At 38.1% G+C, this 13,443-nt stretch overlaps 3 protein-coding genes across 4 annotated transcripts; 1 reads left to right on the top strand and 2 right to left on the bottom strand.

Moving 5' to 3' along the window:
* Window positions 1-1,164: 1,164 nt before the first annotated feature.
* Window positions 1,165-6,534, top strand: LOC107219032 (TBC1 domain family member 25). The gene is made up of 9 exons (XM_015657097.2): window positions 1,165-1,655; window positions 1,743-1,837; window positions 2,162-2,271; window positions 2,351-2,446; window positions 2,554-2,716; window positions 3,086-3,737; window positions 3,915-4,296; window positions 4,425-5,135; window positions 5,246-6,534. The coding sequence occupies exons 1-9, from the start codon at window positions 1,634-1,636 to the stop codon at window positions 5,658-5,660; spliced, it is 2,646 nt and encodes an 881-aa protein (XP_015512583.1). The 5' UTR covers window positions 1,165-1,633; the 3' UTR covers window positions 5,661-6,534.
* On the bottom strand, window positions 6,252-8,887 carry LOC107219034 (growth hormone-inducible transmembrane protein). Of its 2 annotated transcripts, none has more exons than XM_015657099.2 (5): window positions 8,727-8,887; window positions 8,165-8,389; window positions 7,592-7,703; window positions 6,707-7,327; window positions 6,252-6,578 (listed from the first exon to the last, which is right to left on the bottom strand). In XM_015657099.2, the coding sequence occupies exons 2-5, from the start codon at window positions 8,364-8,366 to the stop codon at window positions 6,494-6,496; spliced, it is 1,020 nt and encodes a 339-aa protein (XP_015512585.2). In that variant the 5' UTR covers window positions 8,367-8,389; window positions 8,727-8,887; the 3' UTR covers window positions 6,252-6,493. The 2 variants fall into 2 exon arrangements, with proteins under 2 accessions (XP_015512585.2, XP_015512586.2); XM_015657100.2 differs by lacking the exon at window positions 8,727-8,887 and adding an exon at window positions 8,619-8,689.
* A 1,892-nt stretch (window positions 8,888-10,779) lies between these two features.
* LOC107219019 (mitochondrial fission 1 protein) lies at window positions 10,780-13,220 on the bottom strand. The gene is made up of 4 exons (XM_015657074.2): window positions 13,069-13,220; window positions 11,969-12,178; window positions 11,598-11,703; window positions 10,780-11,504 (listed from the first exon to the last, which is right to left on the bottom strand). Exons 1-4 carry the CDS (start codon window positions 13,111-13,113, stop codon window positions 11,413-11,415), a joined length of 453 nt encoding a protein of 150 aa, XP_015512560.1. The 5' UTR covers window positions 13,114-13,220; the 3' UTR covers window positions 10,780-11,412.
* Between the last annotated feature and the right edge of the window lie 223 nt (window positions 13,221-13,443).

Below are 13,443 nucleotides of genomic sequence, written 5' to 3'. Positions count from 1 at the left end.
ATAAACCAGGGTTTACAGAAACTTCCCCAAAGGAGAGAAGTTTTGTTCGAGTTGGTTTTGATTCGTTTGTTCGCGGCTTTCCGGCAAGTACCAACGTTTATGGAAATTTCCTTCGACAGTGTGAAAGCTGCGGAGGCAGCAGCTTCCGCACGGTCTGATCATTAAGGACCGCGGATTATTCGGAGAGCGCACGTATTATACAGGCATGTATATTTCAGGAATTCATTACAGCACTCCACGCAACTGTTTTACAGCTCCTGGGAGTGGTGGACAACGTACAAGCTGTTGAATAATGCGAAGAATCCTGCGAGTTGGAAAATTTATCTTCTGCTCACGAGTGAGTGCGAAAATGCCAGAATTCCCGGTTTTATTGCTGTCCAACACGCATTTCTGAACCCAAAACAATTCGATCGCAGCCAAAAATAATTGTTGTAGTAAAATGTTCTTTTTTTTTCATCTTTTGGAAATCACGTTTTTCGTGGTGCGGTTATCTTTTACAGAAACTGCACGCTCAGCGGCTCATTCCATTATTGATGTCATGAATCGAAAAAGATTCCATTCATACGGTAAAAGTTAGTTGCAGGATCTTATTTCTAATAATAAAAATCTGGTTCCGCATAGTTGACGCATAGACCTCAGATAGAAAATAAGCGTAAGTAATTTGTAAGGAATATATAATCACCTTTCGCATCATTGAACCTTACCCCCATTCTTATTTCTCTTCGTAATTATGATTTCAGGTCAATTTTCCGATACTAAGGAACTCACGAAACAATAAACTAACACTAAACGCTAAAAATCATCCCGCAATATGATTTATATTCCGACTAGCGCTTAAAAAAAAGCTCCGTGTTACCGCCGGTGATATTCGGTGAACGAATCGAAACCGTGTCATTAAACAATACTAGATGGCGCCACGCTCCGACAAGGATTTGCCGACCTCATTCAGAGTTTGAATACGCGGGAAATTCAAATACATGGAAATGGCGTTGATTCGGTCTCCGTTTTTCCCATCAAATGAAATCATTTACGAAGAGAAATTGGACCTGCAAGGCTTGTAGCAGATATTTGGGATTTAAATGATATCTTGAAATGGTAGTTTAGGAGAGAAATACGCGTACAAAGTTGCGGATAACAGAACGTAGCGCAATGGCGGCGCCCATTGGCGGCCATCGATGGCAAACGTGTGTCTGCCGTACGTCTGAAATGGTCTGAAATCGATAGTTTGTTGAGTGTGAAGTCCGTTCTGTCAGATTCTGGTGAAGCGGCAGACTTCGGGTCCCGCCCGTGATAATCTGTCGCTTTGAATGTAAAAAGTACACCTTTTAGCCCGCACCTTAGGGGCATAGCCGACTGATCAGGGGGAAAAATAAGTGCACATGAGATAAGATTTAAACGACGAATAATCCTTTCGCATTCGTACCGCTCTGCGCATCGGCCGAATAAAATGAATACAACCGTCAAACTACCGTTTGGAGCAGCAATAGTCGGCCCTCGCAATAAGACCGATCATCAGCGCTCGCACCTCGCCTAATTCACGCTTTCCATGCCCAGACTTAAAACTGAACAATGATATCAAACGCGACCTCATTTAAGGTGTAGCTTTTCGAGAAGGCCATAGGAATTGTGTCCGATGCACAGCCGTCTTGCCACAGGTACAACGTATCGTCTTTGAAATTTTCTAACCAGTCCTTTCCCGCTCAGTCATGACCCAGTTCTATGTTACTTCCCAATCTTCGTAGTAATTCCTTGTCAAAGTTCCATCGAGCACCGGAAAAACGCTACGATGTCAGGAGTATTCGGATGTCCCAGGGAGGCCGTTCGAGTCAAAGTCAAGGTATCTAAGTTCGTTTACGAGTACGAATTCTGTTCTCTTTGTTTGTTGAATGGATTTACTTATTTCAAGAAGAAAGAGAACACGTCCTGATTCTCTTGACCTTCAAGGCCATTCAACTGACATATGATTGTTTTCTTAGCTTTTCTTTTTATTAATATTAACAACTATACGGCTCTTTGTTTGAATTGACAATTTATGGCAATAGATTGAAAAATTGCTAATCGCTTGGATCAGTTTCTTCATTCGATAAGGATTGTATTGGTTGCTAAAAACAATTTCTTAAAACGAATGTCTTAACGCTAAACTGCAAACAATTGTTCATAGAAATGCGAGGCAAGACATCAGCCGGAGTACAGAAAATTCAGCGTAGATCCGCAAATAACATCGATCGAAGTGCTGCAAAGCATTTTAATAAAGGCTTTCGACATAAAAGGGTAATAAGATGAAACAATAATTGGAGGAGGAAATTTCAGTCCCTTCAAATCTTTGATATACTTTTAAATTTTGTTCCAGCGAGTTCACCGTGTCCTACCGAGCTATAGATGATTATGGCTCAGAAACTTATCTATTTTTATTATCCGACTGGGATTTAGACGCTGCGTTTATAAGGTAAAAAATTAAAATAATTATCTGTGTATCCACGTCGGTGACAACAAATAATTAGCAAACTGGTAATGTGCATGTTAAATTATTATCTATATTTTTATTGCTTTCAGTGCGTCCGAACCTTATCTATATCTTCAAGTTAATCTAAAACCATTCGGGGAAACCGGAGACTGCGAATGTGATTGGGAACAAAATGCTCAAGAAGTTACTGCCAGACATGACACAGGATTTCCTTATCGAACACCCAAGTTGCCTGGTCTCATCATGAACAAGGCAAGGACTTTTTTCATGACAAGGCTTGAAATGGTACCAGAAGTTACAGTTATTGGAGTATTGTTTAGAAAACAACTCAACTAAAAAAGATATAAGGAATGATGTATTCTGATACAAAAACAGCCTGATTGTCATATATCACATTTGGATACGCTTTACTATTATCAGATTCATGACTGTCGAGGACATCGATAAAAAAAAATGTATTGGATACCTCGTTAGTATCACGCAGAGAAAAAACTATTTAGGACACAAAACTTTATCCCCTTATAAAAATTTATAATTCTACCAAGCGTACTGAATTCCGAACAAATTAAAAAGGCAAAGTAAAGAAAACAATATTTTCAGTGTAGTTAATGTCACTTCCAGATGGAGAGAACATTGAACATGGTACAAAGGGCTCTCGGAAATTTGGGAGACGATTCTCATCAGACAATCCAGCCGTCCCGACCCCCTCTGACCGATGCTGAGTTTCGACGCTTTCTAGATCCCATAGGACAAGTGACCAGATCGAAAGAGTTGCGGGCAGTGATATATTTCGGAGGTATAGAGCCGAGCCTGAGAAAAGTAGTTTGGAAACACATACTGAATGTGTATCCTGAAGGAATGTCTGGGCGAGAGCGGATGGACTATATGAAAAGAAAGGCCCAGGAATATCAGAACTTGAGAGAACGGTGGAGGGGTTTGGTACAAAAGGGTCTGAACGTCGGAGATTTAGGGTACGTCACGGGGATGGTCAGGAAGGACGTTCTACGGACCGACAGACATCACAAGTTCTATGGTGGGTCCGACGATAACCAGAATACCGCGAGCTTGTTCAATATCTTAACAACTTATGCACTAAATCATCCCACTGTGAGCTACTGCCAAGGAATGAGCGATCTAGCTTCACCTTTACTTGTCACTATGAGGGACGAGGCACAGGCTTACATATGCCTCTGCGCTTTGATGCGGAGATTGAAGGACAACTTTATGCTTGATGGAATAGCTATGACAACGAAATTCGCGCATTTGGCCGAAGGTATATCAAAGATGAAAAGTTATTACAAATTACTGGTAACTGTAGAGCGATTAACAAAGTAAAAGCATCAAGAACTTAATCCATTCAAAATAACCGAATTTCACTTTTCATCGCTCAGAATAGTTTTATTCAAGTTCAAACTGTAAAATAATCACAAATTACAATTATTCACTCCAGGCCTACAACATTATGACCCAGACTTTTACGCCTATTTGAAGTTGCACCAGGCAGACGACTTGCTCTTTTGTTATCGCTGGTTGCTACTGGAAATGAAACGAGAATTCGCTTTAGAAGATGCCCTGAGAATGCTGGAAGTTCTCTGGGCTGCTTTACCAGCTTCACCTCCAAACGGCGAACTTTCGCTAGCCGAAGTATCGTTCCCGCCAGCATCTCCGCCGCCGAGTCCAAATGTCAAACAAATAAGGGAGAATGCCTACACCAAAGTCTGCGCTATTAGGCGACAAAGCTCATCAGCTAGTATAGCTAGTGGAAAAAGAAGAAATTTGAGTGCGGATGAACCTTCGTTAGAAACGACCAGTGAAAATGGCGAATCGAAGAGGTAAAGCAAATTGCTGATTTGAGTTCATTAGTTTGAAAGAAAACAGACATATCAAATTTTTTATTAATTCGTTGTTGTAAATATTGTAAGTTTTAACATTCGGTCTAAAACCACATTGTTTATTACAGATCCGTATCGCCTTACGAAGCGTTTTCAGAGCCAGAAAACGATTTGACATCTGTTAAAAACCGAAAGAATGTATCCAGTGAGAAGTATATGAGTATGGACTGCTTGCCAAATAAAACTAGGCGAAATAATTTGTTTGAGTTAAGAGAGAGACTGTCCTTAGTGAACAAAGAAAAGAATGATCAAGGTGAAGCTGAGAAAAAATGCGCAAGAGTTGTGAAAAATCTCAACGAATTTTTAAACTTCACAACTTTAAACAAGAGTAAGGTTACTCCCAGTGACGAGAGAGAGTTACGGAGAGTATCAAGCGAAAGTGGAGTCGTCAGGGTCGTAAGAGATGAAACGAGCTCGCCTGACGATTCGACAGATTTTTTTCCAATGACCACTTCCATGACCAGAGAATTGAGACTGGAATTAGAATCCCTAGATCGGCAAGTCTTTGGTCCCTCACCTCCAAGTGAACAGCAATGCGACTGTGTTGTTTCCAAGAGGGAAAGTGAAATAGTTGAAAGCGAAACTGAAACTGAAGTAGCCAGGTGTAGTCCGGCCACTGACGTATTTGTTTGGGAAAATCCCCTGCACACTTTACAACAACGGCATCATCCGACCACTCCGGATGAGCAGGCGGATCTTGAATACGACGGAGAAATTCTTGAAGACCAAAATGGCGTGAAATCAGTCACACCAATTAGGCTTTTGAAACGTACTACAAGGTAATTATTTAAAGATCTTTGCAAGATTGTTTCTAGGTCTTGTCACCACCACCTTTTCTCAAATACGCAAGTCCAACATAGGTTGTACATCTGTTTTGTTCATCCTTTAGATCAGAGTCTGCTTCAGACAGTGAAGGTACAGATAGCTGGAGACAAAATGACAATACAACAGCATTAGAAGTTGCACCACAGCCAATTCAAGAGCCCTGCGAAGAGGCAACAGAGCTAACAAACTTAATACCTGCAGGAACAAGTGAGGACCAAATGGGCAACAGCCCTCTTCCACCGCCCAACGAATTTGGAGGTGGAAATCCATTCCTCATGTTCCTGTGCATAACTTTGCTACTCCAGCACCGTGACTTTGTGATGCGTAATCAAATGGATTACAATGAAATGGCTATGCATTTTGACAAGATGGTGAGACGGCATAACGTTGGAAGGGTACTGAATCAAGCAAGGCAATTGTTCGCCGGTTATTTGAGGAGACATTCCGCAGCCGGTCGACAAGACTACGTCAACGTTTAAACGCAAAACTAATTGAACTTTCAAACTTGCTATCAACACCAGAATCATTACTTGTTGAATGTTCCTACGCACGTACTTAATTTCCTTTGTATTTATTTTTTTTTTTACATTGCGAATAATGTAATTATTCCACGAATCACCAATTCAAGTTTTTGCTGCCCGATTTAAGTCGAAAACTTTCAATCTATGTATAAAGCAAATCCCATCAATTCAGATTTAATCATGTATTTATCGTATTTTGAAAAACTTATGTATTCATGCCAATTACATAATCAATGTAAGTAATTTTAATTATTTAAAAATACATATTACTGCTAGCTTGTCGCTAGGGATAAAATTTTACATTAAGTTTGTAAAATATTGAGAAATAGAGATGTTCTCACTTTATCTTGGAAAAAAAAAAAAAAAGAAAAATGTGCTTACCAACAGACAATAAAGTGCATTTAGTTTTATTCGAGAATACCTTACGATATCCAATGTCTATAATGTATATACTTTTTGAACTTAATTTTCTCTGCTATAAAATAAAGAAATTTAAAAAAAAACGGGTTTTTGTCAGTTTATGGCCGCAAGTTATAAAACAAGTCAACGTTATTGGCAATAAATCAGTCCGTATATTTTTCAAGTTATATAGAACAACTTCAAATTTTATGATTTATTTTATATTATACTATTATTACAGCTAGCATAAATAATATGTTCTCAACTGATGATTCTTCCAGATGTACATGTTAATAAACTACGCTCATCTCATCATTCCAACTTTCGTTGCAAACCATACAAAAGAATTCAATATATCACGTGTAGATTTCCCCCGCACAACCTTCCATAATTTATTTCTTCCTGTTACCTCCGCCAGCCAAGATTGATAAAATTCGGATAAAAATGTTGACTGTATCCAAGTAGATCGAAATTGCACTGAAAATAGAATAAAGTAAGAGTTCTCTAGTATGCAGCGCGATTTTTTCAGTTTTAACTGTAAGTTCCAAAAGAAAATATGAATACAATCGGTGAACCCACACAAAAAAAAAAAAAACTCAACTTACTTGTTGATCGGATCGTAAGGCCTCACATTGGCATATGGTACTGCGGGATGGGTTTCGGCGCGCTTAATAATTCTCTGCGTATCATAGAGTAAAAATCCAGAGAAAAGTATAAGACCTCCGTAAAGTGCCATTGAATGTAAGCCGGCCCCAAAAGCAGTGGTAGGAGGTAAGAACATGGTTCCCAACGAACTGACGAAAACAACCCCCAAACCGATAGCCAGAGGTCCCCCCATATACAAGAATTTATCGCTTGGTGCGCATACTGCGACTGTTGAAAGGCCGCCGACTACTCCAGCTGTGTACAGGGCAGCTCTGGCCACCAATGGTCCTCCGAGAAGGCACATTGGTGCCACAACTGCTCCCATTATTCCAGTGTGGACAATCCACGCGATTTGTTTAGCTCCAAAACCCGGGCTGTAAGGAATACTCTGTGCAACCATGCCTGAGCCAATCATTGCAACCATAGTAGCGCCAAGAGCTAGCCATCCTTGTCTCATTACGAGATTCATCATTGCCGGTGACCTGAGACACATAGCTGCGCTCGCTGCTGTTACCAAAATCGAACCTCCAAAGTACATATAAGTTGCTCGGATTCTTTCCTTCACATGCTCTGGCCAATACCTGAGAAATTTTAGATTATAACTGTTGGACGACAAATTTGATGACAAAACAAACCCTTGTTCGAGACAAGGAAAATAATTGAATGTATACATCGGACTCTAATCTACTCCTAACAAATTAAACAATTCAAAGAATTTGATGTTAATCATTAAAGGTGATGATGACTAGTAAGGTTTGAGTTATTTCACACTTTTGAGACAATTTCCTCGTTGTCTATGCCCTTAATACTGTAAGCTTTGATCGTATTCTATACTTGATGCTTACACAGCGTGATCGATGGCACCGGTAGCTTTGGAAAGACCCAGTCCATAATAACAGAGTCCACCCAAAGCAACGGCAGAAAATCCAGCAAGGGCTCCTTTACCTACACTGTAAGCTGAAAGAAGGGTATAAAAATATTGCAATTGAGTTGAATAATCAAACTGATTCCTTGGACAACTACTGATCGCTAAGAACTCAGCATTTAGAACTAAGAAAATAATTTAAAACAACTGAAATGATTCTGATGTTAAGCAAGAGTTACAATGTGAAAGTAACTTCCTCAAGTTTCAAACTTATTAGCAAAGTTCTACTGGAATTCCCTTAATTTTTAAACGCATAACAACGATCCTCCATAAAACCAGCTTATCTTAATATTTTCATTAGAACCAACAAATCTGTCACATTTTGAAAACAGCATACAGAAAATCTTATACACAGCTAAACCACTTTTAACAGCAATGCTGGGATAAGCTATCATCGGTAAGTTAATAATTACCTGACGTACCCTGGATCTCCAAATGTGCAATAGTTGCAAGTCGCGATATGGTAGAAGATTATTAAAGATATGAAACGTACCACCTTCACCGGCAGGCGCCATAGCCCTTTCGACAATGGTCATCCTTTTCCGAGCAGAGCGAGTAAAACTACTGCGTCCATCGCTGGCCAAAAGTCGTACAGTTTCAACCTTTGGTATGAAGGATTTTGAAACTGGCGGTGTTTTGAGTAGATTACTAACATTGGGGGAGAGTGAAGCTCGACAAACTCGTGCCAGCATCATCTTGCAAAGGTTTGCTTAAATTTCTAAAAGCGACGATAAGTAATTTATTACAAATAATTTACAGCCAAGATAAAATGTCTGAGAGGTTAGATTAAGAAAATTGAAGTTCTGTGAGTGAGCGAAAACTCCGATGAAAAAAAAAAACACAAAAAAATATCGTGAACAAGGATCAAAATTTTATGTATGCATAGGTACAATAAATTGATACTTTCGTGTGAGATATTTGAATAACAATAAAATCGGTGAACTAACCGCTGCGTAATATTAATCGACGACGTGTAAGATCGAGAAAAACTTCCGTAATGATGATAACCTGATAGATTCTGACGCAACAGTCAAATAAATAATATATGTACTTACATGACGCAATAACAGTGTAATTGTTTCTCCTCTGGATAAAATCAAAGTAAACTGCGTAAACGTTGACACCAAAGTCGTAGCCGACACCGAACTATTGCGTTTTTCTTAAACTAGAGTTGAGAGTAGCTCGATACTCCTCGAAGTGTAAAAAACGAGTGTAAGTCAGGTGGCGCCGCATTATTTTATATGCTTCCAACACGTGACATGCGCAACGAATGGTCGTAGCGTAAGTCGGACAAATCGTATACGCATAAACACATTCATATACGTATTGATACTCGAAAATTCTGGATGACGCTTTCCTATAATTGTTTCATTGTAGGAAACAAATTCAAGCAACATACATGAGTCGGGTGGTTTATTTTTCAACCTTTCCTACTTCGGTGTTCTAAGTTTTCAATCTCACAATCAGTAGAAGAAAATTATTTATATTTTTGCTATTTGACGCGATGTTAAAATCCTGACCATAATATTTGAATCAAGCAACTACGCTTACATTTAACTTTGCTTTTCAATTTTGCTTGACTAAATTCCAACATTTGTACGAACATGTTCGTTTTGGGATTTTCATTCCAATACGCAATACAAATACGTTCTGGGATTTACTAGAGTTTTCGGAATCAATGACAATCTCCTTATAAAGATTCTTCTGCGCAGCTCTTTCTTATTTTCTTATGCAGAGTAAATATTTGGATTCCATAGAATAACTACGTTCTTTCTACTATTCCAGTGAGCAGTAACAATAAAACCCCTCACCACGGTAAGTGCAGTGCTTGCACAAATTTGGTTCTTAGCTGTTGCCAAATATTTTGTCTACAAAAGTACTGCAGAGTAACAAATATAAAAAAGAAGGAACGACACAGAAAATTATTTCAGGATGCTGTGAAAAGAAAGCGTAGAATTTACAAGCATAAGACTCACCGATTTCAGGCTTCGAATAGTTCCAGATTTGCTTATTGTTAATCTCGTGTTTCGTACGTGTCTTGTGTGCATCGAAAATGCCAAGAATCTGAGGCTGCATAGATCTGGTTCCACACTCACTCACTATGGCAACTAGGTAAAGCTATTTTGATTCTACATTAAAAATTCTTTGACGAAAAAAATATTACACATAGCAAATCGCGAGCTTACTAGTCATATTACGTACATACGCTTCACTCGCGGGTCACAAAAATCTAAAAGAACATAAGAAAGCTTTCAATCACCAACAAAAATTGGGAAGTTCACTTACAAACACTGAGTTAACTAGCTCTTTCTTCTTGAAAAAGGATTGGAAATTCACTAATAGAAACCACATACGTTCAGGAAATAATGAATCCAGATTATTAATCACCATATTCCCGAAATATCACTGAACGACATGTAAGCTCGAGTTCACCGACAATGGCGATGTGCCTACCGGTTAACAAATGAAGAACAGAGATAAAATCGGCGCTGCTCGCACCGCACGTTATCGTATATAGTTTCACAACTTTTAGAGTTTTTCGTATTTTGAACGATTCACCTTGTATACCTTTACAGGTAGAATTTCTGTATAATTTATTTGATACGCGAACAGATAGTGACGCTGCGAAAGGATTCAAACTTCTCAACGGTCGTCGTTAGAACAACGCGGCGACGACCGACTGATCGTCAATTGTCAATCATCGAAACCGGAACTCACCCACTTTGTGTGTTGCATGCAAATCTTTGCGGTATTTTCAAATTTTATCAGCCGGCAATCTGAGAGGAACGGAACTTCTTACAAGGTAACAAGCTTGCCTGTTTATTCGAAACCCCGCACGAACTCCCTGTGACCAATGCGCGATATATTTCGAAAAACTAGTGACTGAAGAACGGAAAACAATAGCTCGCATAGTTTGTGTTAAGACACCGGCGCGCGTAATTTGAACGCTTTCGATGTCATTTTCAGAGGTAAGAAATTTATTTTCATTATAATACTACCGAACTTTTTGTAAAATATCAGAAATGAGTACGGAAAGAGAAATGGGTTATTGAAGTAATGATGCGGTAATTACTGGTGTACAGGAAATGCAGAAAAGAAAGAAACGCCTTTGTCTGTGTTGGTAACTGAATGAAACACAGATTTTATTTAGGGTTCCGTAAATAACATAGATATGATCATTTCACACTGTAACTTCATTCTTATATACACAGCCTAAAAATAGCATAAATATATCTACTATAGTACGAATAGTCGATTTATATATTAATTTACGCGTACAAATTGAGACAAGATTTTTTTTTAATGTAACATTTAAATAAGGTCAAGGAAGCTATACAATAAGAGGATAATGCATTGCTAAAGATTTTGGAATGTATCCAAAACAAGCATCCATAACTACTACGGAATTATTGTGACGTTAACCGCCTATTTTTGAATAATACGAACTGTAATTCGTGATGCGGTAACATTTTTTAAGAAATTGATTTTTCAAATTACACTACTAAAAATCAGTTTAAATATATAAGTATAAAAACATGGAAGGCGATTTTTATTTCACCTAAATTGAAAATCGAAACGAAATGATGGAAAGAAAATACATTTATTTTTAATTCGTATTACGCAAAGATCATCACTATATGTGTATCAGTGTAATTTTTTACTCAAAAGTTATCACTCTATCTGCTGTACATCGTTTGCCATTAAACATTGTCGATGATGCACAGACTCTGACAGTGTTCATTAACCCTTCTTTGCCATTGCAATTCCTAATCCCAAAATACTTGCAAGTCCAATTATTACTCCTCCAGCTACTGCCATGCCAACAAGTCCCTCTTTGGTAAAAAACGAGAAAAAAAAATTGTAGGTAACAATTATTTTTACATAAATATTTTCAACATATTATATTAAAAAATTTATAGTCTTACCCTTTTCCATTTTCTTTTTTATTGTCGTTTCTAAATGCTGGACCTGCTGGTTGCCTGGTTCAATTTGCAGAAACGCTCTCACATATGACAAAGCTTTGGTGTATTCCTTAATAGAAAATGATATACAGATGTGTTATTGAAGCTCAAATGCACGAGTTTTGATATTTCAGACTCCTACATGAAAGGTAACTGGCTATGAATTTAATTTGAGCAATCAAATTATATCAAAGAATGTTAAGAAAGTAAAAACTGTTACAAAGTTATCTTGACAAACAATGAGATTTGCAAAAGGTTTAGTTATTCCCTATTTAAAGATACAAAGATAAATTCCATCGTTTAATGATATTAATATTCAATTCAATAATAAATACTTTTATTCTAGCATTTCCAATCGCTAGGTAGTATATGCAGTCACGTTTTAGCGCCTCTCCTTCTTTGTTGAACAAATCTTCAAGCAAGATAATTCCTTTTCGAATATCTGCCGAGTACTTGCTTCTGACCAAACACCATGCATATTCAAACTGCGCATTTTGGGTAACATTTGAAGCGTGCAGCTGTTCGTGATAAACTCTTTCGAATTTCTGTAAATAATCAGAGTAATCAAACATACATTTATTGCACAACGATTAAACATATTATACACCATAGTATTATCTATTACAGCCAAGTAACTATCATGACGTTTAGTGAGTTGGTTACTCGCTATCAAGATTCAGATATAGACAAAGAAAAAGTGCTGAAAATGATAAAATGAAGTCGTGAAATATGTAGGTTCGAAATGGAAAAATGTCGGAGTAATAAAAAGCTGCAACATAAGAAATAATCATAAAGTTTAATTTACAAAGTCAATTCAGTTTGGAGAACCAAAAATGATAAACAAGTAACTCCCATTTTTCAGGTTCTCTCTAGCATTTTTTATGTTTTTTTTTTTTTTCTCTTATTCTTTAGAGGTGAGTCACGTTATTTTGAAATGATTACGTATCGGTGAGTTGCGTGACATGCCGTTGAATAGATACATTTGTATTTTGTTTGAAGAAACGGATGCCGCGTTAATAACGAATTTGGTCCTACGGTAACGGAACTGGAAATTAAGATTAAATTTGCTCAATGTCGTGCGTGAATCGATACTTTAAAGGTTATGGTGGTACGACTTTGTCGTGAATACGCAGCACGATTTGTTAGGAAGTACAAATGTATCGCTGGAGTAGCAGCTGTTATAAAAAGATAACGATTCGGAGAACTGAGAGAATCCAACTATTCGTATGTCGCGGATGTTAGAAATGATCTTTAGGATCTCCCATTATTCAGTTCAGACTATTAACCTCGCCTAGCTGCGATCCCGGAGTAGAGACGGCGATTCGTAGAAATCAAAATACGCTTCGAATTTCTGTCAAATTCACCCGCGACACATGCCATGGAATATTATCGTAACCGTGATAATTAATATTGAATTAAAAAAATGTCAACCGACCTTTAAATCTTCAGAAGAAACCACCTCGTCCAGTACGTCTTCCATGTTTCCGATGTCACGTTAGGCACCACCGTCAAAAACTGCTAACACTGGTAATACCAGAGGTAATACCTACCGACTTATACGCTGATGGATACCTCAGTTCCCTCTCTTCTTTTCCTTGTCGCCATGCACCAATCGGCGTTGATACTGCCAAGCGTTACAAGCGCGAACAATTTAAATACATCTTATGTTCCTATCGATAACTTTACCTTACCGACCATTCCGTTTCAAGGGACGAATCGTTGAAAAAATTTTCGTTTCAAACTTTTGAGAATTTTGTTGGAGTTTGCTTTCGATCAATGGACCAGTAAATAAGGGCATACTGAATGCGAT

This window comes from Neodiprion lecontei, chromosome 2 (genome assembly GCF_021901455.1).
Source record: "Neodiprion lecontei isolate iyNeoLeco1 chromosome 2, iyNeoLeco1.1, whole genome shotgun sequence".
Lineage (NCBI taxonomy): Eukaryota > Metazoa > Arthropoda > Insecta > Hymenoptera > Diprionidae > Neodiprion > Neodiprion lecontei.
Note: the sequence above shows the minus strand (reverse complement) of the source record. Positions and strands in the feature narration are given on the sequence as shown.